Source organism: Palaemon carinicauda, chromosome 3 (assembly GCF_036898095.1).
Source record: "Palaemon carinicauda isolate YSFRI2023 chromosome 3, ASM3689809v2, whole genome shotgun sequence".
Lineage (NCBI taxonomy): Eukaryota > Metazoa > Arthropoda > Malacostraca > Decapoda > Palaemonidae > Palaemon > Palaemon carinicauda.
The window spans coordinates 125,792,895-125,818,618 of record NC_090727.1 but is presented as its reverse complement, the minus strand read 5'-3'; the positions used below and the strand labels follow the sequence as shown (position 1 = coordinate 125,818,618).

Here is a 25,724-nt window from a genome sequence, read left to right as displayed (position 1 = left end):
CATTGAATTATTCTTAACTATAATTAAATTTTCAGCTGCCTAAACTTGCCCTAGATTGAGGATGTGGCCAGACATAGTATTCTCTTCAAAAAGCAAGTGGCTTGAAAGGCACTCTAGATAATTCTTACTAACTGTATTAGTAAGGGTATTAGTCTCTGTACTCAGGACTTTGTCCAAAATAAAAGGACAGCCTAATAACAAACTTAAATCTCAAAAGATGCAATATTATGTCCCCTAAATGCTGCAATGTGTACATCTATATTACCAAAGACTTGAGCCCAGAAATAATATTTCAAGCTATTATGTCCCCAGAAGCAATTAAGGAACCTAACGCCTGGCTCAAATCATAAAAATATGAATCTTCAAAATATTGTAAAAGGGAATATACACAGAATTGCACTTCCACTGAGCAGCAAGTTTCTCTAGGAAGAAGTTCTTTGCAAAATTAAGAGGGCCAACAACCCCTTTAATATATGATTTTACCTTTAACAAAGGTAAAAAGGCTTCATCCAGATTAAGAAGTGCCATATCTATAAAACTTTTCATTAAGGTCCCTTCCTCATTGAACAAAACAAGATTCATGCTTTATTCCTAAACTTCACACTGGAAGGTTCTAATCAAATAAGACATTAGTGCTTACACAAGGCACAGAGACTTCTCACTCATGTCCTATCCACAAGCGAGTTCAAGGCATGTAGGGCAACATGTGGACAGACCTTTGGCTTCATGGTAATTTTTGACTCGGAAGTCTGCTAAGAGAAATAAAACTGCCTTGCTAGAAGTGATGTCAGCATAGTGTGACCATACCTGCACTTCAGAAGTCCTTATGCTGTAGCAAGGACAATGAGATAATTGGTTTTCCTTATTAGCTCTTTAGGATAAAAAAAATCAATGAGATCATAAAGATGACCAAATAAATATTTAAATATTATATCTAGATTTCACTAACAAGAATAATATTAAATATATGAGCAGCAGTCTTATTTTAAATGGTAGTAAAAGAAGTCTTAAAGTGGATGAAAGACCACTATCCGACAAAAATTGAAGTGCAGGTAGAAAGATTGTCAGAAACCAGGCCTCAAAACCCAGTTGGAGCGACAAATTTAAAATCATCTAGGATGGGAGGGCTCAAAAATATAGAATAGTCACGCCAATTGCCGAGAGAAATCGTTTCAGGCTGGAGACATTTGACTGCAAGCTAGTAGGGAAAGTTGGAGGATTTTGGAATACCTAATCGAGGACAAAAGCCTGAGGAAGTCTAAATGTCTCAAGAGGCTTATCAAGGTTTTTCTTTATTGAAAAGCAAGTCTTGAAAGACCTAACCAACCTATAAAATTCCACTAACAAAAATCAAATATCCAAAGAAGATCTAACATATTTCTCCCTTTTGCACACACAAGAGCTGAGATGGGTGGAATCACTAACAACGTGCAAATGCACACCAACCTGCCACAAGAGATGGGCAAGTGGAGGTGAGCACAGCCCCTACCTTAAAAAGCTTATAATTCATCAATGCTTAGCTCTAATGTTAGCTGATCGAGGAAAGGTTCTGGAGAAAGAGGAAACAGGATGGAATGAAGTTAGGTAAAGGGGAAGGATCAGCGAGCATACAGTAACTTTAACTACCTAACCGTTGTTAGAGACCGAACTATGCATCTGACTTTCAGTTATTTGCTGAGCTTTATATTTCTCTTTTTTAATTTTGAGCTTAAGAAAAACTAAAAATCAATCATGAAAACAACCAATACATTCTTCACACTATTCTGTAAATCACATACTTTACCTCTACACCTAATGTATGGTTGTGCTTAAAGATACACATCTAGATCTGGCAAAGACTGGCACCATACCTAACTGAACTAAAACATAACCAATCAAAAAAAGTTTGTAAAACAGAATTAATAAAAAATCAATTACAACAATACCAAGCTCACATGAAGCAATGTAATCCTATTAATACTTATAATATCAATAAAATCGAAGCCAGACTGAGAAAAAAGTAAGTACTCTTATTTCTGTTCACACCACCAATCTGGTGATTAGTTAATTTCTGGACAGGGTATTTATATGCAGTAGAAACTTTCGTTTCTACTTCATCTTGTTGAAAGCTGGCACTCAAAGCATAGTATTATATATGCATAAGAATACTAGTTAACATTTTTTGTAATACAGTAAATAATTACTACTGGAATAACTTGATATTATATATTTTCCCTGACAATTGTAAAATAAAGCATAAAATGTTTATTCAAAAGTGTACGGTTGTATGGACTCAAACTTTTCCAAAAACATTATTTCAATAACAAAATTTATTTCTATACTCACCTGATATTCATATTGCTCCTTCTCTAGAAGCTTGGTTTAACCGACACTTTCTCGTAAAATTTTGAAATTTTCCCATTTTCTTTCCCTTCAATAAATATATGCCCTTAACAAAGGAATGAAACTTTTGAGTGGTTAGAAGCCCAGAACTACCACGCCACATCTGTCTCTTCAGTTTCAAAGGCAAAATTATCCTTACCTCTTAATGAGTCGGCGGGAAGGTGGGTGGGCATATATATGAACATAAGATGAGTATAGAAATGATAAAAAAATCTTATCATTAAAATTTGTTTATCTCTATGAACCTCCCCTTATGTCCATATTGCTGCCTGCCTACACACTGTTGAAGGTGGGCACAATTCAAGGAAAGAGAGGGATAATTTTGAGTAAAAGTATTTATTATATCTTAATGGCTGAAATAGAAAGTTTCCTGTCATACAAAAGAAACAGAAAAAATAACAATATTAACCAAGCCAATCGTATTTATTAACCTATATCTAGCTTTGCATCAATCCAAATGAATCTTCCAAAGTCTTGGATACATTACTGATGGACTGTCTTCTAGAACCAATAATAGACAGTCTAGAAAACCCTATGTTTCCGAGGATATTGTGGATATCCTCGATGCGGTCAGATGTAGCAGAGATGGGTTTAGCTGTATCACTTTTTGAGATTGGTTGTTTGAGCAGATTGACTTTGTACAGAAACCTGGGATGCTCCAACATGGGCCACAGATCTGTGAACCATTCTCTCTGTTCCCCGAGTTATCCTGCTGTTCACAGAGACCCAGAACTTGTTAGCACCTGCCGAATTATGGCAAATAGAATGCATAAAGATCCAAGCTAAGGGATCTGGGTCAGGTGAACAAAAAACATCTAGATTTTATTTCAGTGATGTTGCAAACATATCTATGCTCTAATGATTCCACCACTTCCAAATCTCTCGCCATAACAGATTCACAGACTATTTATTTGCAAAATCTGCTGAGGTGGTCTGCTAATAGGTTTGATTTTCCTGGAATGAACTACAGTAGTCTGATTCCTCTCAGACTAGCCCATAATAACCGTTCATCTATTATCCAATACAGGGATGGAGATCTTGAACCACCTCGGTTCTTGACATAGGCTAGTGGCATTGTAGTGTTTAAAAATAACAACATCACCTTCCCTACTGCTATTTTCTTTGAATATTGCTAGAAACTCTAGGCATTTCACAAGTAGTTTTGTTTCCTGTAGGGTCCATTTCCCTGAGAGATGTTAAAGGCTTGGAGTTGCTCCCCACACTTCCTGTGATGCATCTGTAAACAGAGATAGATCTGGGATTATCAACTCCAAGGAGGCTCCTTGTGACAAACGACTTTAATTGCGCCACCAACTAAGTAGAGGATGGTTTAACATCATAGGAGTAGTCACGGCATCTTAATCGGCATACTGTTCCAATGTGACTCGAGACAAAAGTGAAAAACTCATTTTCAGGCAGTCCAGTGGGATAAATTTCCCTAAGGAGGCCATGGTTCCTAGAAGCCTCATCCACCAAATGGGCTTCAGAGCTTTGAACTTTTATAGCAAGAGAAAAGAATTGATCCTCTTTTCCAACAGAAAAACCTACTATTACCATGCCCAAATATAGAATCTTCCGATTCTGAGCCAAGAGGGACTTCTTGAAATTGACTGGGCTCCCCAACCAATCCAACAACCTGAGTAACCAAACTTGTAGAACTCGAATCCTCTTCAATAAATTGCTTAAAATTAGCCAATCACTCAGGTACAAAAGAATTCTTAGTTTTACTAATCTTAACCATTTCCAGATGGAGTCACTATTCTGGTGAACATCTGGGGCTCCACCGTGAGCCCAAAATATGCACTGATACACCTTTGATCCGCTGTCAAAGCAAAGGTGTTTCCTTGAATTTAGTTGAATTTGAAAACCTGCATCCAATAGGCCTATCGAGAACATCCAATCTTTGTTAGATCGCTCCCAGAACTGTTAAGGATGTATTCATCCAGAACTTTGTAAGCATAGTGAACTTGTTGAATGCTGAGACACCCAGAGCTGATCTCCAGCCTTCTAAGCTTTCAGGAACTAGGAATAACCTGTTGAAAAATCCCAGGAAAGGCTTTTTTGATCTCTTCTATCACATCCTTCTCTAGAAGTTTCACAATTTCTATTTGTAGCATCTGAGCTTTTGCTGTATTGATAAAATAACTTGGATACAGACCTGGTTTCTTTGATGAGGGAAGGTTGAAGCTAAAAGGAATTCAGGAGTCCTCTTTGAGCACAGCCAGTACTCAAGGGCCTGGCTGCATGTTTTCCCAAATGGGAATGAAGTGGGACTCTTCCCCCTACTGGAATTCAGTGTTACGGACTATAATACTGTTCTTCGATAATGTTTTCAGATCGTTAGAATTCCTACTGTGGTGCTAACTCTCGAATGAAAGGGCCTCCTTGTTGGCACATCTGAGGTTGAGAAATTTGATCCATAGGTGAAAGGTGGACTATTCAAGACACTGACCTAAAGACATTGGTTAAGTTCTGCTCTCTGCTTCAGTTAGTAATCTATTAATATTAACTCCATCCAGAACAGGTCCCAAAATAGGCGTAGAAATTAGTTTTTTTGTTCTCTCTCCGATACTATACTGTACTGTAGATGTACATATCTGTTCCCTTATTTTAATCGCAGAACACACAAGGCTGATAACACCCAGGTGGTTCTAAATAACACAGTTTTATCTAAGCAGGCCAGATAATCTAAAATTACCTCCAAATTCTGATGTCCTAAAAATTTTTCTTCTATGAGACTAGAAATAACCCTTATTATAGAATCTACAAAGGAAATATTCAATCATACTCATTACTTCCTCCATCATCATCACCTCGTCCCACGCTTATTGACGCAAAGGGCCTCAGTTAGATTTTGCCAGTCGTCTCTATCTTGAGGTTTTAAATCAATACTTCTTCATTCATCATCTCCTACTTCACGCTTCATAGTTCTCATTCCAACTCTTTTAGTGCCTTGTGGAGCCCAGTTGAAAGTTTGGCGACCTAATCTCTCTTGTAAAGAGCCAATAGCATGCCCAAACCATCTCCCCCTACCCCTCACCATAATCTCATCCACATAATATTATGGCACAAGTAATCTCTCTTACTGTTTCATTTCTAATCCCGTCCTGCCATTTAACTCCCAATATTCTTCTGCAGGCTTTGTTCTCAAATCTACAAAATCTGTTGGATATTGTTCCAGTGTCATACCACGACTCATATCCATACAGTAACACTGATTTCACTAAATTGATCTAGCTTGATTTTTATGTAATTTCAGGCAATTCGATTTCCAAATTTTAATTAACCAAGCCATTGTCTGATTTGCTTTTTCTAATCTTTCATTAAACTCAAATTCTAAAGATCCTGCATTAGCGATCATAGTTCCTAAATATTTAAATGATTCCACCTCATTAATCCTTTCTCCTTCCAATGATATTTCATCTTCCATTGCATACTCTGTCTATCTTCTATTCATCTTGAGCCTAACCTCATGTGATATTTCATGCATTCTGGTAAGCAAGCTTTGCAAGTCCTGTGGCGTTTTGCTAATAAGAATAGTGTCTTCAGCATACTCTAGGTCCAGTAATTTCCTGTTACCAATGCAGACTGATCCTTTACTTGCTTACCTACAAATAATATCTCTGGGGTTAACTATCATGATTAACCTGAATTTAGACTTTCTTTTTCATGAGGGTCAATGACTAGGTCAAGAAGGGCAATCAAACCAAAATTTAAGACAAGCTTAGTCTTGTACAAATCAGCATATCTTTATGTTAAAGTGGGCCTAAGTATTATACGTAAAACTGAATTGCCAGCCTTTTTCTGAATCCTAGATGATTTATTCCAATCTATCCATCAAAGTTAGAGTTAAAGTAAGTAAAACATCTTGGAAGTAGCCACTTCTTCAGATTAGGTAGAATAGGAAGCTTCCAAACTTAACTTCATCAATTCATTATGGTATTTCTGAGCAATAACTTTATGCCAAGTTTGAAAAGCCAATACTTCCCCATATTCATAGTCTATCTCTTGAGCTTTCTTCTTACTTATCTTCCCATAGGATGAGCACTGAAAAATCAGCTGATTTCTCCATTTGTTTACTATTTGAAAAGGAGGCAGCTGCATGTGGCGCAAAAAACTTGTTTTGGTCGTAAATGTACTAACACCTATATTTACCCTGCTAATTATGATTTGTGATAAGCTGCGGTCAAACTTGCAAGCGAACGGAGAACTCTCACCTGAAACATGATGAAAACAATCACCTTTTGCTGAAATTTCCTTCACCCCATAAGAATCTTAAGAAATTATTCGATATGCCATGTCATCTGCATAGGTAATATGTGTGATTGGGAAGTGAAGGGATGTTAGGATCAAGACTACCCATTCGGTCTTCGCCTCACAATCTAATTGTCTTATAGCGTGACTAAGATTGCAGTATTGCACGGATTTAGAAGTAAAAGGAAATGAAGTATTCAAAGAATTTGAAACTCTTTATGAGCCTTTTGAATCTGTTATGTGCATTTTACTTTCAGAATCCTTACTGAAGGAAATGCTATTAACATTAATATTAAGTTAGTTTTGGAAACAAGGTGTGATCAACCAGAATTACCACTTTTAAAAGAGGATTCACTGGACTTTTGATTTTTAATGGAGAAAGCAAGTGATATCAAGAGATTGTGAAGTACAGAACATCACTATTGAAAAATGGCTGAATTTGTCTATTGTACAAAGGTGGAGACGTGTCATTTTTGTTGTCATTCTTGCTACACTCAACTAGACTAGTCTTCCCTGGCTTTTCCCCTGAACTAACAGCAAGTTTCCTTTCATACTTTGAACTGTTAACATGACTAGCAACCACTAAAACATACTTTCCATGAGGGGTACCGTGAGTGAAACGCACACTTCACAATAATTACTTAAACCACAGGAATACCCCACCACGATCCATAATGGGAACGTGGATCTCTCGGAAACAAATCCCAGGGACATTCCTAGTAGAATATTAATAACAAAACAAAGGGAAGACATCCTTATGCACAGTATGTAAAAAAGATCTGGACAACAGTTTTTGGCCTTTTACCACTTACCACTAGAGTATCTGTAAATGGCATGTATTTGTTAAAGGGAAAGAAATGCAAACATTTTAAAGTTTTACGGTTGTGTCGATTAAACAAAGTTTCTGGCGAAGCAGCAACATGAACACCAGGAAAGGTTCATAGAAATAATAAGATAATCTTATAATAAAACTACGTACTTCTTGTTTAAAATGTTAGGGAAAGGAATGAACTATTACCAAGCCTTAATTATGATGTTAATATAAAATAAAGATCACTTACCTTCCACATGTTAAAACATACATTACTATTGTCATCTGTGTATCAATTACATTAAAATAATGGTCAGGTAAATGCACTGTAAGGTAAACAAAACAAAAGTCTTTATGAGCTATATACACAGTGTCCATAAAAAAACCTGTCATTGTTCAGACTTCACATCGATGTATCTATATGACCGATTCTCTAGCACGAACTCAATAATATAATTTTTCAAAATTTTAGAGAAGTATGTTCCTGTTTATACTTTTTTCTTTTCTTTTTATTAAAGTATCCATGCATTAAACAAAAAAAAAAACTCATTCAGTTTATCACAAAATGTTAAATTTTTGTACTGAAAGATGATGCTGATTTGTAGCCAGTTACTGCATATGAACAAACAATCTATTGGTTCCCACTGGTCAATCCTCTCCTCACCATGTGTAGTTTCAACCCTTGACAAAAAGATCAGGGGACTAGTAGGAAGGAAAATGCCTCTGTAAGGAATGAGTTTGATCACTAAATCATGACAAATTAGGCCCATTGTTCCCAATTGAATTCCTTTTATTTGTGTATAATGTACTTACAAAACTTTAATAGGACATACTGATGATACCCATCCTCTGAATTCTGAAAAAATCCTTGATGATCTTGGAATGACAAGTCTAATCACATATGCTTAAGAAATGAATTAAGCATTGGAAGGTAGACTTTAACTGCTGATACTGGAAAGAATTTTTCATAAACAAGAAACTAAAAAGATGTGCAATACTGTATCAACCAAATTGAACAGAGTTACTTTTTGCTATAAACAATTAAAATGGGTTTCTGAAGAAACTTCCTTGCGAAAAATCACAATCTGGAGAATGGGTATTGACATTAGGAAGGACATGAGGTGACAAGAGAACTGAAAGCGAAAGGGATATGATCTACCCACGTGGTAGTATTGCCATAAACCATCATATCCCAATACAGTATGATACCATTACACTTGAGGGGAAGGGCAATTACAAGGAAAGAAATCAGGAATATTTAGTTTAAGGGTAGACATTGACATTTAACCAGCTTTAAGAGAGAAGCCACATGAATGCTGGGGAGGTTCAGAGAAATGAATACAACAGCCCTCACATTCAGTAAGAAATTGTGCGAAGTTCAGTTTTTTAGTAAGCTACTTTTATTACACTGCTCTAAAAAAGGGAGAATAGTTACATGATATAGCAAACGTTGGCGTACTGAACAATGACAGGTCAGATTATTTTTTAGGCATTTTGAAAACATGAAGGTTCCAACATTTACAATTTAACCTACAGTGCATTTCCATTAAAAAAAAAACCCATAACCAGCTTGGCCTAAATTGATACAAATACTGTTCATTAATAAATTTTCCAAATAACCACATTTGCACACACCAAAAAACAGTTTTTAGCAACATACACAAAACCAGCAAAAACAATTACCTGTTATTTGACTTGTGGTTGAGCTAATGCAGCAGCCGTTTCGGCGGCTCATCATACCAGCTTAATATGGCTAATATCGCCAGGCTCAGTTAAACTTCTCAGTTGTGCTTGGATTTCACTTTATATATATACTCTAAAGAGGCTTGTTTCTTACAGAATATATTGCTATATATATATTATATACACGGATAATTTACACTGACAAGTATACAATACATAAAAGGAAGTGTATACAATAACCTGTAGTATCCTATACTATCAAAGAATTACTTGAAATCGACATCTAAAGAACTGTACACTAAGCTTACTATACAAAGACATATATACATTTCTATATTATATTGGCACTTTAATAATATATCTAACAGAATAAATCAATTGAAAATATTAACATGCCTCTGCTCATTCCATATTTTCTTTCTTTTTAAGAATAACAAGCCAAGTGTGATTAGAAAAAAGCAAATATAAAAATAATGACAAAAGACAAATAAAAACAGGAGGCAAAAAAACTTATATAAAATAAATAAAACAGCATTTTTTTCTAGATAAGGCTTGGGAGAAATTCAGATCCGAGAGCCAGAGCCATCACCACTATTACCATGACCCAAGTTGGGATCATCTGGGGAAGAATCAATAAAAAAACAAAATATCAGAGTGTGGTCCACTTTGCCCCAGCATGTGCAACCTTCAGTTTCGGTGAAAGACCTTTGACTGAACGGAGGATAGAAGGGGATGCAAGGGAAAAAATTAGGATAGATAAGATTTCAAGGATGAATGAAATATATATATATGAGAGAGAGAGAGAGAGAGAGAGAGAGAGAGAGAGAGAGAGAGAGAGAGAGAGAGAGAGAGAGAGAGAAAGTTTAGAATCTTATATTTGAAGGATGCCTCACACACTTCCACTTTGTCATCCTGCAAATAACTACCTGAATCTTTTGCTTCCAAATTCTATACTGTATTTCATTTTTTAATGATGTAATACAAAATATGTAAATATAAATTTCCTAGCTAAATTAACTTGATTATTAGTGTGATTCAAACCAGAAATATATGGCAATTGCAAATAAAATGCACTTGTTTAAACATTATGCATCCTGATATTCTGTGAAGAATCATCATCATTTACATGACCTATATACAAGACTCAGGCAGCATGTATTTGTAGAAGCTTTTACAGATTTCATCCCTTCTCTTGTAATCCTGTACAGTACATCTTTAATGATCTTGCCATGAAAATGTCTGAGAAAATTTGATATGTCATCCTATCCTTGTCTCTGCTGTTGTTTTAAAATTTCTCATTATCATCATCATCTCCTACGCCTATTGACACAAAGGGTCTCGGTTAGATTTCGCAGTATCTCTATCTTGAGCTTTTAATTCAATACTTTTCCATTCATCATCTACTTAATGCTTCACAGTCCTCAGCCATATAGGCCTGGATCTTCCAACTCTTCTTGTGCACTGTGGAACCCATCTAAACGTTTGGTGAACTATACATAAATATGTACAGGGTAGATTCCTGCGAGTAGGTAACTTTCCACCAACAACATACCATGCATTGAGTACTGTACACAATTTGTGTTACTGTCAATTTGGCACCACCTACATTGTTCATTGCAGTTTCCTTCTCATTTGTTTTCTTAGTCTCTTTCCAGCTGGCTACTCGACTTCCTCAACCATATCTTGCTAAAATTTTACTAATTGGTAAAAAAAAAATTTACCCATTTTTCAAGGATTTAGAACTGTGACTCGATTGCCTCATCAATCTATTCTAGAACAATTAAAATAATAATAATTACCACATATAGGAAACAGGATCATTTCCCCATACACTGAGACCCAGTGCAAACACTGAATTGCCAGCCTTTTCTGAATCCTAGATGATTTTTTTTAATCTATCCATCATAAAGTTAGAGATAAAGTAAGTAAAACATCTTGGAAGTAGAAAACTCAAAATATGTAATTATCTCATTTGAAAAATTACCTGTATTTTTTTCTTATTTTTCACTATTGTATTCACCTCTAACAAACTTCGTAAATTTTATTTTTAGCCATGACTTTCCTATCACTAACTTTAAATAACCTCAAAGGCCATATATTCTGTATATTACCTAACCTATAAAAACAATACTGAAGAGAAAAAAACTTGATTGGTAGAAAAGATTACAAAAAGTATTTTCGTCCTCAGCAGTCATTTAGAAAACTTTTAGACAGATCACGATTTCTGATTAGACGACACTAAACCCTAGTGCTAATAAATGTTTCTAAAATATAATGGTAAAATCATATTAAAAAATCCATTAAAGACTCCCCTTCCTAGCTTCTAATATTCATGATGTCATGGCTTATAGAGTAGTTTCAGCTGTGAAGGTTTGTGCTCAGTTCCATTCATTAATGAAGGTGAATGTACCTTATTTACCTGGAATCAACATCTACATTTTCTGAAAGATACTGTACTAATATATAAAATATTTAGAAAAACACTTCTAATAAAGCCTCATTAGTGTTTCAACACTGTACGGCACTAAATGTCCACACTGTAACAGAACACAAACTTAACATTTTATGCTCAAGAAAGATCAGCCTAATTTTACATTAAAGACCAATACTATTACAATTATGCTTATGTGAGATACTACCAGTCTACCACTAAAGAGTTTAGGGCACCAGCCATCTGTTAAGATACTACCGCTAGAGAGTTATGGGGTCCTTTGACTGGCCAGATAGTATTACATTGGATCGCTTTCTAGCTACAGCTCATGTTTCCTTTGCCTACACATACACCTAATAATCTAGCCTATTCTTTACACTTTCTCCTCTTTCGTCATACACCTGACAATACTAAGCTAACCAAATAATTCTTCTTCACTAAAGTGGTAACTACAGCACTGCAATCATTCAATGACTATTTTCCACTTGGTATGAGTAGAAGAGACTTTAGCTATGGTAAAACAGCTCTCCTAGAAGGGCACTCCAAAAGCAAACCATTGTTCTCTAGTCTTGGGTACTGCCACAACCTCTGTACCATGGTCTTCCAATATCTTGGGTTAGAGTTCTCTAGTTTGAGGGTATACTGATATACTTTTCTATCTGTTTTCTCTTCCTCTTGTAATATTGCGTGATAGGCAGGCTTAATAGAAGGGCCATGGATGGCTGGTATTTTATCCAGAAATTGTTTATTCCCTATCTGTCCTTATCTTCCTATCCTATCTGGTATTTATTTTCAAAACCATCATTACTGTCTTCCCTTCAGTTGAAGTGGTTATCAGGGAGGGTAGAAAGCCTTGCATGGTGTCAGCTCTGCAATGTTGACCACTTTATCTGGCATTTTGTCTTTAGTCTATGAGTTATTTTATAAATAGCCATGTGCCCGGCGGTCATAATTGTTAAGTTTGTTTTCAAGTATGATGCGACTTTCTTATTGCTTTTAATTCTTATTCTATATGAGACATTAAACAAAATCAGGGACCATATGTGCTAGACTTTGCCAATGTTGTCTAATGTATTGAAATATTTGTGGACTGCGTGGAATATTAAAGACCATACAGTGGCCTACTGATAGTAAGATATTCTATTATCCTAAGAAACTTTGGTTTCTTAAATGAAGCACTCATCTAAGCTGCCCACATCAATTTTTAGAAAACCAGTAATTTAAAACAGGATGCCATTCACAGGGCTAGGGGAATTGGCAGTGCATATTAGGACCGAGTACCCTGCTTCTCAGAAGACCTGCTATGCATGTTGATGTCCTGACATTCAGGTCATAAAAGTCTGCGCCAGGTACAACTAGTTTTATTTAAATTTTATCTATCGGAATCCAGATGGATGATTCTATCTTCGACTGTCTTCTTACCACTCTGGTCAAGATATAAGAATACGACATAAAGGCTTCATTTGAGTTTGTTGGAGATTTCAATGCTCGCCATAGAGCGTGGTCAAATTCTGTTTCTCATAACGATTGTCAAGACTTGAGAGCACTGATCTTTGCCTCTGAAACAGCTTGGACATAGTACACACAAACACGCCTGGTGTTAAAACAAGTAAGGCTTGTTTTCCAGTTGGACATCTGATCCTGCTTTGGATTTGTTAGTAATTAAGATTGAGCAGCCTGTCCCTTATGTCATATTCATGTAAGAAATACATTAAATCTCAAGCATACTGGAATAGCATTTTGAGTGATCTTTTACATTTGAATTGGTCACAGTTATATAAAAGTGTTGAGCCTGTTGTTCTCTTGGATGAGTTTGGTCAACAATTTTGATAGGCATATCCCTTTGCATGTGCTAAAATACAGTGAAAGAAATTCTGGCTCAATAGTGATTGTAGACATGCTTATTTGGAAAAGAAGGAGGCCTATCCTCTTTAGAATAGTAACAGATCAGATTTGACTAGGAATAACAACACTTAGGTTAAAGCTTTTGCACAGAGTTTATGCTTCAACTGAAATGGAATGCAATTTAACCATAAAAAAAAAACCCTTTCTGGTACAAACCCACGAACATAAATGGTGGTCTACCCTTAAACCTGCACTCTTTGGTGTAGACTCAGTCCCTCCTTTACTTGAACTTGATGGCTCTGTCACTCAATGCCCAAATGAAAAGGAACCCCTTTGGTTGATGTAATGAAAAACTCTTATCTTCCTCATTTATGTTTTTCTGAGATTAAACTAACTAGTTTAGTTTTTTGGTCCTGAGAAATTAAAATGCTCTCAATGGATCTTAATGCTTATGCATGTGTAGACCCAAATGGTATTTTTCCTTTGTTTTTTTAAAAAAGCTGCAGATTTCTTAACTCCTATGTTGTCTTTTATTTTTCACAAGTTAGCAAGAAGCAGTTATTTTGCATTTTTTGGAGTATCTGTAATTTTACTACATTAGGTATATGCGTTTATGGTAGCTATAACCCTGCTGATTACTGCCATTTTCATAACTCCTGTATTATCTAAAGTTTTTGAACGGCTTTTGGAAAAATTTTTTAAATAAGTATGCTAAAAGTGATCTGTTCCCTAGTTTGTAGTTTACCTTTTGAAAAGGTCTTGGAGCATATGATGACCTTACATTTTTCAATGCTGTACAGAAATCCCTCAAATGTGGTCAGGAATTTAGTATGATTGCATTTGACTGTGTTAATCATGAGGTTCTTGTTTTCAAACTCGAATAGTTGGCAGTAGATGGGTCTTTTCCTAATATCATTATTGAATATTTACAGAACATACTACAAAGAGTAGTTGTTGCTGGGCACCATAGTGAGCCTAGAAATATAATATTTGGTAGAAACATAGGAATGTAATATTTGGCGTTCTCAAGGTAGTGTTCTTGGCCCATTACTTTTCAAATAATATATACATGACATGTGTTATGTGGTTTAATCTAGAAAACAAGATTGTCGCATATACAGATGATGCTACTTTTAGCGCATGGTGCAAATTATAGGGTATGAAGTTGAACCCTAACAAAACTCCTAAGTATGATTGTAAGTAGGTCCATGACAGTGACTCTTCAACATCCAGATCTTTGCATTGATAATGTTTCTTTAACTATCTACACCTCTTAAAATTTCAGGTGCGATTCTTGATTGTATATTTACTTTTGAGAAATACATTTGGTCTGTTTCTTCTTCAATTTATCCTGAAGAAATATTTCAATTCTTTCATTCTACCTTGTTATGAGTATTGTTCAACTGCTTGGTCTTCAGCTGCTAAATCTCATCTTAATTTGTTGGACAAACACACTTGCAATCTATTGAAATTTGTATCTTTTGACTTTACATAAATATCTGGCACTATTATTCAGTTATATATTTATGCATGCTGCATACATTTTTTTTTATAATTCTGACCACCCTCTGCATTCAGATATTCCCAGATGGTACCATCCTGTGCACAGTATTAGATATGTAGTTAATTCCAACAGTTTTGACTCCCTCATCATAAGGCAACACTACACAGTATTCTGGAAGCTTTTTCCCCTGCTGGGACCAGATTGTGTTATGTTCTTCAGAATCTGGTGGTTGAATCACTGGAACTTCAGAAGTTCAAGGTTGTAGCAAATGTTTTTTATGGTAAACAGTTGACAGGAGACTCTCCAAAGTTTATATATGACATACTGGTATATATTTTAGCATTGTTACTGATCTCAAAATATGTTATATTTATTATTCATTACTTATATATTGTTTATTTGTTTCCTTATTTTCATTCCTCACAAGGCTATTTTCCATGTTGGAGCACTAGAGCTTGTAGCATCCTACTTTTCTATCTAGGGTTGTAGTTTAGCTAGTAATATGATGTAAATCTTGCAAAGAAACAGGTAATTATCTGGAGTATTCTAAAGGTAAGTATGTTGAACTAAGAATCTTTTATAAGCAAATGTAACCACTCAAAAACTGTAACGTAATACCTAAACACAATACTCTAATGCAAATGGCAATTCAAACAAAGTTCAGAATTGCTGCAAACGACTAAACATTTAAAAGGCAAATTGTGAAAATGTGAATTAATCAACATTAACATCAATAGTATGTTACCCATATTCAATAACTGAAAAACGGATTAAAATAGTATAAGATTTATTAATTTAAAAAATTCAAATAAATATCTACAAAGCTATTACATTAACAACTCCCATGAACATTAATAACTTAGGATTTTAGGATACCGAATATAATATTCTATCAAACGAGCCATTTACAAGCCAAGTTAAATCTTTAAAATTTAGAACTTTAGACATTGAAGCTAATATAAAACATCTTCAAACAGTCATTTACAGAGTGATTACAATTGCTTAACACTTAAGCTAATCATACCGGCCATTCCACAGCATGTAAACATATTACTGGAAAGGATAACTGTCAATATAGAAGCAGCATGCCAGAGCACGTCAAAGAAAAATGAAACTTAAAGCTTGATAAATATCTCCAAGAGTTAAGTTATGAATAGTGCCTCCACATTCAGTTGCCTAATAAAGATTGATATTTCTTTAAAGTTATCTTGAGAAATGTGAGAAAAGGAAAACAGTCAAGGATAGCAGGTGTTAAACGTCTTTCATCGACCCATCTGATCGTTTGTCATTGATGTTTACATAATCAAAGAAATTTTGTCAACTCTGTTTGAATAAAAGGAACCATTAAAATTATTTTTGAGTTTACTAATATTCTAGCTTTTTTAATAATCTAATAAATGAAATTTCTTTGATGAGCATCTATTGAATTCTCGGTTGCAAAGCCATACATATAGAATTTTACTGATCTCTTGCCCTTGGTGGTTACTTAACAAATATTTCTATACAGTATCTGTAAAATCTGGATGTTCTAAGACTTGAATTTTCAAATTAAAAAGGATTATTTAAAGCTGAAGGTTTTTTAGTATTTGTATGATAACCATATGCATGAATTTAAGAAATAAGTAACATTCATATGTGGATTATTGTCAAATATGAATAAAAAATTATAGCAAAAATTCTAAGCAATAGACCATTGGACAACAATAATTATTTCATGATAAAATTCTATTTCAAAATGTTGTACATAAAAATGGAGTTTGTGATCTTATATTAAAGACATAAAAGTATTTCTATTAGAAAATGAAAGAATAGAACCTATTGCTTGGATTACGGAAACATCCAACAACAAGACGACTTGGCTGAGGCAAATGGGAAAACATAAAAAGAAATGAAAGTGTTCCCTCATTATCAATTCTCTTTTCAGGCAAGAGGGAAATTATTAACAAAAATAATGGCAGAAATCCAAAGAATGAAAGCTCATGAGCAAAGCTAACTTTAAAAACATGCAATAGTTCTCTATTTAAAAGGTAAAATATTTAAAACTAAATGCAAGATAGTGAACAATAAGTTTCCCTATTGGACAACACATAAGAGCTAAGAGAGTGCTAAGTAATGCACATTTTAAACAGCTGAAAAATAAAAAACACAAATGGTAATCTAAATTTAAATGATATTTTTTCCAACATGAAAAATGTATAAATATAAAATACACTAATCTTGATGAAAGCTTCTGAACACTGCTAATCTACCTAAGATAACTGGGAATTAAACAAAAAAATTTACCAGTCTGAAGAATGTGCAATTACTTACCATCTTATTTTGGACTCCAAGAACTTGGTATTCTTCATCTACAACATGCAACTTCTTCTTCAAATCATCTCGTTCTTCTCTCAGGGAGAATAATTCTTTTTGAAGCTCCTCTAATTTATCCGACACAACGCCATCCTGAAAGATAAATTCAATGGTGTACAGTATAAACAAAACATTACAACTTGAGAACATAGCTATAAATAAACAGGATTGATTAAATTAGGTAAATTTCCTCTATTGGTTTGGGCACACTGATGTGGAATGTACTGAAAAAATGGTGACACTTCATGAAATAAAAATAAAATTCTTGCATTAACATATTTCACAGATAAAATAACTTCATCATATCATGTAATTTAACCATATCAAACTAACTGCGCTAAAATCTTCATTCAATTTTGAAACCGTGGAGAGATTGGTTAAAATGAAAATGCAGATCTGTAAAAAGAAATCTTTAAACAATTATCTTTACACATCAATGACAATATATCTCCACCTTCCTCATTTTAATGGATCTATCTACTATGTTATCTGAAGTTTTAATAACTAGACTGGGATAAGAACAAATAATGAATCTGAATTCTTAAAAATCAATAACTGTATGCAAAAAACTGCTGAAGATTCTGAAAGAATTTGACCATTCCCCTTATATGATTAACTCTTAGTAATGAACTGAGCGTACTGTGTGTGCTATATTGTACAGAGACTTGGTTCATGTTTATATACAGCATTCATCAGATATACGTGGGTAAAATAAGCTTGGCCAACTTGGAGATTATAGTTACTGTACTGTACTTCCGTAAGGAGCCTTTTTTATCCAAGAAGTTACAATATTAGTTACTAAAATTATAGTACAGGGTACTTATAGTTCTTTCATTTCCAATTTCCACCACAAAAATGTCAAGAAGTAAATACTTAATACACATAAAAAAATTAGTGCACTGTTTTGCCTAATTACAAAAAGTGCTAATACCATTTGGGTCCAGTGAAGACAACGTAATTCAAGCAAGTATTGTAGCTAGATTATAATATTACCACTTACACTCAAAATGGAAGGTATGACTCCATCTAATGACTCCTGTCCTGAAACTATCTTTTTCTTCTCCAAATCCAACAATTTTTCTAAAGACTCCTCTCTATCCTTGAGGGCTTTGTATTCTTGTTTAGTTTTAGCAAGATCATCTTGCAATTTTGCAAGTAGGCTCTTCAGAGCTCCTAACTCTGCTTCTTTCTGAGGAAGTGATTCTGCACCATCTAAAGAGCTAACTTGAGAACTAGTTGGTAATGTGCTTGAATTTACATTAGCTTCCGAAGAACTGGAAATATTCTCCGGGGCTAACTGGGGGTTTTCACTCTCAGTCAGTGTCTCTTCTCTCGAGACTTCGCTGCCAGGATGAGGGTATCTAGGAGGGGCAGGCGGAAGAATAAGGGGAGTACTCTGTGAACCTTCTCCAAACTGCAGCCTCTCTTCTAGATTAGCTATCCGACTCTTGAGTGATTCTGCTTCTTGAACACTAAGCTTTGCCAATTCCTCGGCTTCATGAAGTTTTTCTGAAAGGTAAAGAAATATTATTTTTTCACAAAACAAAGTGAAATTTAAACAGCAACTAAACTCAAAGTACTAAAAGTATGGATTCTGCATATACCAAATCTTAGTATATAAAGTACAGTAATCTTTCTAATCATCAAGATAATTACAAATTTTGTAAGTAATTTGTATTTTCTTAATTATACAAACCAGGGTCCTTTAATGGGAGTATGTTTTCAGCTCCGCTAGAACTTGGCAGATAAAATTCATAACAAGATGTCGGTAGCTACTGATGGGTGGCAGGGAAGTAACACTCCCCCAGCCAGTACACCGGGTAGCAACTTTAACCTTCGACTACAGTTTGTAAAGTTAAGAAAAATACAAATAAATTTTTTAAATTGTGATTTGTTCCTGAACAAATACAAACCTTCGTCCATTAATAAGAAACTCATTCTTAGGAGGAGGAAGACCCTATATTGACAATGGCTGGTTTAAAATCCTATGTCAATAATAAACTTTTGGACCTGAAACTGTATAGATGCAAAAGTTTTTATTCAAACCACCTCCCGACAATTGAGAATAGATTCTCATGGGTTAGACTAGGTTCCTGTAGAGCAAAAGACAGTCAAGGAAAAACTTATAACTTCGGAAGGATATAATGTCAAATGCATGACCAATTAGCCATGTGTCCTAAATTCTATCCACCTTCTCCCTCATAAGGATGTTATCTGGCTTGTATAGAACAGATGCTCAGTATATAAGCTAACCAGCATTAACATCCAATTCAGCTGATATCAGTGCAGCCATTGCACCAAAAGGGAGGGAAAGGAAAAGAAGAAAAAAGCCAGACACTCCAGCTCTTATCATAGACTAACATCACAACCATTATCTCAGAGGAGATATCTCTTGTCTCATTTGAGGCTAGGTAAGCTAACCAACCTGCTGAGCAACTACCACAGGTCCCAATGAAAACATATCTAAAGACTTGTGGGTATACTCATACAAATGATGAGCTGTAAAGGTTGCCTGGTGCTTCCAGACCCTAGCTTTTAACATTTACACCACTGAAAGGTCCTTCCTAAAGGCAAGGGAAGATCTGGTATTCTGGCTTCGTGTGGTCGCTTCCAGGGTGGTCCTCTCATCCCCTTGTGGGAGTGCATGTTTGATTGTTCCATGAAGTCAGAACAAAACAGAGTTTCAGGATTTCTCTAAAGAAAGATGACTCATGGTGTCCCTGCCAAGAATAGGAAGGCAAGTTATTTTTATCACCGCTAGTAGTCTTTGAAGTGAGGTGAGGAAGAAAGATTGAAGTCATGGTTAGTTGGATTCTAGGTACTTGCCACAAATTCCTGAACCAAGGCAATGGAAACTTATCCCTCAGAATGACTAGTGAGAGGAAGAGATATGCAGTTTTCTCACTCACATTACTGGTCCTTTTAAGAGACCTGAGGACTCGTAAAATTACTCCAAGCAGCTAGTCTCTCTAGGAGGTCAAGATTGTCACCTCAAAACATCACCTTCCTCAAGAGCCTTGTAAATTCTCATGAAGTGTTCGGGTCTGAATCCGAGTTGAATACTTGGATAGGGGACTGAGCAGTATCTTTACTAATTAAACTGAGGAGCTTCCCCAGAGAAAGAAGAAAGTCAAATAGCTAATCTGGGGAAATTTGGTATGTGATTGTTTGGGAGCGATCAGTTTCCCTTGAATCTCAATATCTTAAACCAATTGTTGAGGAATCTCAGAAACGAGGGAAAAAGGGGCAGAAAGGCATCTAGGATTCACTGATGTTGGAAGGTGTCTTCTGACATTGCAGAAAGTCTGCAACTAAGAGAATCTAGGGAGTTTCCTGTCCTATTGAATGTCGAGCAGATTCACAGTCTTTCCGTCATGCAACAATGTGTTTGCTAAAACAGTACTCTTGCCTAAAAGATCCTTGCACAGTTGTATTGGGTCTTCTACTCACTAGAGTGCACCTACTTGAGAAAGGTTTATGAATGAGGCACCTTTGTAACTTTGGACACGGGTGGAAGGAGTTGACCACCATCACTCCCCAGTAGTCTATCAAACTTTTTGGAATGATTGAAAGCAGAAGCACTGCCAGCATTCTCAGCAGGTTGAGAAGCAGGTGCATTCCTTATGCCGATCACATCCTCATTCCTCTTCCACTACATCTGTGGACAATAGATTCCTAGAGGAGATGAGTACTCACAACGGAGTTGTCATGCAACTACTAGTGTAGATCACCTTGGTATTCCTGTTGTCACCCAACACGAAGATAAGGAAAGTTATGGTTAACCTGTGAAACGTCACGAACTATATGAGCAATTGCTGGGGAGGAAGCCATGCAGAACTATCTTTCTCGTTGACAGAGATAGTCTCAGAAGGCATTATCTTTGTCGATCAGGAAGACAGTGCGGGAACCGTTGTCTATACACTGCAACTGTCATGCAAAGGTATTCACGATATTCCACCCTGAATGGGAGTCCTAAAGAATTTTCTCCTGTAAATTCTAATCCAAAGATCAAGACAAGAAGCAAGTGATCTGTCTCAATCCTGAAGAAATTCCCTTTTAGGACAGCAGAAAGGGGCAATCACCTTAAAAAGTCAGTACCAAGAGTGCCAATTAAAAGTGCTCAAAAGATTTGTAAATACTTGGTGAGTGGTAGCCCAGCACACTAGGCTTTGAATTGGTAGCTACTTTTTACAAAGACAAAGTGGAGAAAACCTCCTGTAAGACAGAAGGAATGGACCAGAGGGTGAGCATTCTTCAGGTCTTCAGGGAGGGAGTGGTCATCGTTTTAACACGGACTGTATGCTAGTAGCAGTAGCTCTCTTGAATGGCGTTGGGGAACCAAGCAGAAAGAACGATGACTGGTTTCCAATTCTCTCTCGACTATTCCACTCGTAAGAATAGGCTGTAGGAGGATTTATTGGGCAGCCCTCTTATTGCCTCTGTTTCAGACAGTAGGGGACAGGTTCTAGTAGATCACGAGCAAATACAGCTATGGGGGTCCGTCACATTGTCAGAATTATGTCATCCTGACCGGCTAGTAAGAGCTGCAAGAAGTCATAGAATTCCATGATCCTTTCTGCCTTTCCTTACTTTACCATTCTAGCTGGAAGGCCAGCTTACTGGTAAAAAGACAGAGTGCTATCTGAGCCTTTCCAGGAGAGGATGAGACTGGAGAAGCATTAAAGACCTTGGTGCTAACAGTCCAATCGGGATCTCTGAATAGTTATATTTGAAGGGCCGGGGCCCTTAACAGTAACTAATTGGTGGAAGAGTAGACCTGTTTTCTCCTTTTCCCCCCATTACCTTCTGAAGTCTGCTCCCTACGTGGGGATGGGAGTGTAGCTCTCATACCAATGTGTTCTGTAAGGGACATAAGCTCTCTTGACTCCAACTTCTGGCAAAGCAAGAGGCAACAGTATTGCTTTTCTCTGGGTTCCAAATGGCCCACGGGACAATTGAATGGCACGTGAGGGCATTATTTTTGTAGTTTTATTAGCTCAAATCTGTGTACTTCCTTGTACTTGGGCTTTGACAAACAATTGAGTTCTAGTGCAGTGCATACCTGCAATCACAAGCAATCAAAAACCGATGCAGCTCGGAGGCTGGCAATGAAAGTAGCTTCCCTGGCAGCTCGGGTGTCAGGACGTCACGTCCTCGTACAAGATTCTCCATCAGGGTCCCTAACTTCAGCATGGACTCTTCTGGATCAAACGATTGGTGAGGATGTCTGCATAACTTAACTTATTCGGAAGTTAGAACTGCCATGCTAAGTTGCCCTAAAGGCAGTCATCTCTGGCACTTTTTTCTCAAATAAATACACGAGAACTTGGTTGGAGACGATCCTTACCAACAGCCGATAGCGATGAGGTAGCATAGCAGTGCTTTTAGGAGTGCCGAGATTAAATTTTAGAAGTCATCTGTTCCATCCCGTAAAGCATAACCAAGATATAAGGTCTAGATGGAAGATCTAGATTGAGTAGTAGTATTGAAGGGTCGTAAGATCTTGAGCAACTATGTCACAGAAGTGTCTCAGGAATGTCCCAAAGCAGGAGAGGGAAGAGGGCTGCTGCAAATGTCCTGACAGGTAGTGCTCATGCTTTGGTGTCACATGAGACCGACCGGAAACTGGTAACAGAAGTATGAGCTCCTGTATCTTGTAATGAAAATCCTTCCTCGGTTTGGTTTTTGGTAAAGTGCTACGTCTCTCAAAAAACCATGCCAAGGAATTGGCCTAAGTCTCGAAATACTACATCATATTGATTGTCCAGTGCTTCGGTGATTTCTTCCTCCTCCTTTTCGCCAGCATAAGCCCTGTGAAGGTACAGGTAATGACAACAGGTGAACTAGTTTCCTTGTGATTCAAAGGTAACAAACTCTTAAGAGACAAATGTAAATTCAGATCGTTACTCCAAATAATGTAGTTCCCCATCGTATGATTTGCAATTGCTGTACAGGATCATAAGGTTCCCGATAATGGTGTGTGATAGTAAGGTTCCCGAGCGTGCTAACTGACCATAAGGTTCCAGATCATGTCAACCGATTACATGTTTCCTGATCACTGCACATAGCCGCTGATCGTGGAGGACAAGCACGAGGCAACCTGTCTTAAATGGAGATAACATGATCAGAATGTTCCCCCAAAGATGCAATACTAAGGGCCATGACACAAGGAAACCTAGGCATTTGTAAAGTAAGATCTCATAATATGTACAATTAATGAGAACAGTCCTAGGTTCCTCTTCCATCGTATCATGTAGTGAAAGAAAAAAGGCAAAGCTCATGCCAAAAGTTCTTTGAATCAAGGTCATTAAAATACACACATGAAGTGTCTGATCACATAGCAATGAGCAAACGAGGTAAACACTAGAACCTTGTACCAATCAAAATTTTCAAAGCAAGCAAGCATTTCTGGTACGTAACCTCTCGCCTCACGTAGAAGCTAAGAATGTATTAAATGTCCAACTTACTTGAGTTGGTGAAGGACCTTTTCTTCCATTTGAGAAAACGAAAGCTTGACTTTGTACAAGGGTAAGTACAGTACTATAAAACAAGCACCTGAGCACTTGTATCATGAGCCACTCAGTGCTGTGTACAATCTTGATTCGTACTACTTCTCTTACTAGGTACAGTACCACTTCTCTTGGTACATTCAGATTCTCTTGGAACATATTTCTTCTTTTGGTACATACCACTACTCTAGGTGTATATATAGTTCTTATATACTCAGAAATCCTTCTTGTCACAGTTACGTGACTAAAGTCGAATACTGTAGTAGAATGCATGGTTAGGTCTTATTTGAGTGTTTCCCAGGGCTAGTATTTTTGAGATAGGATTAACATTGCGTAGGCAATCACAGTTTTGTAGAATGTAAACACTGAGGAAGTTTAACATGAAATAAAAAAAAATAGGAGGAAGGTCACAAAGAAAGCCAGCCGGATGAGTTTCAAGACGGTATGGAACTAGCTCTAGCATTAAAAAAAAGGGTGACTTTAAACCAAATAGGAAAATAACTTTCAATAAGAATGTTGACATTTCGGTAGAAGCCCAAACCTTATAAAATTTCTTACAAGTTAATTTATGAAAGAAACATAGCAACTAATTTTGTCATAAAAATTAACAATATTAACATATTAACAGAAAAAAAGAGGACTTTTGAAGAATGGCTGCAGAGTAATAGTGTAGAGAAATATGAAAGATAGAGAGAAAAATGTGGAAGTAAAGTGCAAGGTAAGTGAGGCAAAGAGGTCAGCTGACCTGAGGTGGGGTCAGGGATTGGGTCATTCATACAAAGAGAATAAGTAGTAGTTTTGGAAAGAAGTGAAGAGAGTAAGGAAGGCTGGTTCAAGAATTGAAGAGACAGTAAAAGATGGAAATGGAAGGTTGTTAAAAGGAGAGGAGGCAAGGAAAAGGTGGGCAGAATATTTTAAAAGTTTACTGAATGTTGAGGATAATAGGGAGGCAGATATAATTGCTGTTGGAGGTGTTGAAGTGCTGGTGATGGGAGATGAGAATGAGAGAGAGATTACAAGAGAGGAAGTGAGGAGAGCACTAGATGAAATGAGAGTAGGAAAAGCATCTGGTATGGATGGTGTGAGAGCTGAGATGTTGAAGGAAGGGGGTGTAAATGTACTTGCATAGTTGGTGAGATTGTTTAATAGGTGTTTTGTGTTGTCAATGGTACCAGTAGATTGGGTTTGTGCGTGTATTGTACCACTACATAAGGGTAAGGGAGATGTGCACGAGTGTTGTAATTCAAGGGGTATTAGTTTGTTGAGTGTAGTTGGAAAAGTGTACGGTAGAGTACTGATTAATAGGATTAAGGATAAAACAGAGAATGCAATCTTAGAAGTACAGGGTGGTTTTAGAAGAGGTAGGGGTTGTATGAATCAGATTTTTACAGTAGGCAGATATGCGAGAAATATTTAGCAAAAGGTAAGGAGGTGTATGTTGCGTTTATGGATCTGGAGAAAGCATATGATAGAGTTGATAGGGAAGCAATGTGGAATGTAATGAGGCTATATGGAGTTGGTGAAAAGTTTCTACAAAGTTTAGTAAAGCATGTGTTAGGATAGGAAATGAAGTGAGCGATTGGTTTCCGGTGAGAGTGGGGCTGAGACAGGGATGTGTGATGTCGCCATGGTTGTTTAACTTGTATATTGATGGAGTGGTGAGAGAGGTGAATGCTCGAGTGCTTGGACGAGGATTGAAACTGGTAGACGAAAATGACCATGAATGGGAGGTACTGTAAATCAGTTGTTGTTCGCGAATGATACTGTACTGGTTGCAGATGCTGAAGAGATGCTTGGCCGATTAGTGACAGAATTTGGAAGGGTGTGTGAGAGAAGGAAGTTGAGAGTTAATATGGGTAAGAGTAAGGTTATGAGATGTACGAGAAGGGAAGGTGGTGCAAGGTTGAATGTCATATTAAATGGAGAGTTACTTTAGGAGGTGGATCAGTTTAA

At 36.5% G+C, this 25,724-nt stretch overlaps 1 protein-coding gene across 1 annotated transcript in view; it reads right to left on the bottom strand.

The window, feature by feature from the left end:
• The window catches only part of Slmap (Sarcolemma associated protein), a 173,869-nt gene that overhangs the window by 12,978 nt on the left and 135,167 nt on the right, over nt 1-25,724 (bottom strand). The window contains exons 25-26 of the mRNA XM_068366299.1: nt 18,263-18,771; nt 17,221-17,355 (exon numbers count right to left, since the gene is read on the bottom strand). Of these exons, the coding sequence (XP_068222400.1) occupies nt 17,221-17,355; nt 18,263-18,771 (644 nt within the window). The remainder of the gene's footprint in view (nt 1-17,220; nt 17,356-18,262; nt 18,772-25,724) is intronic.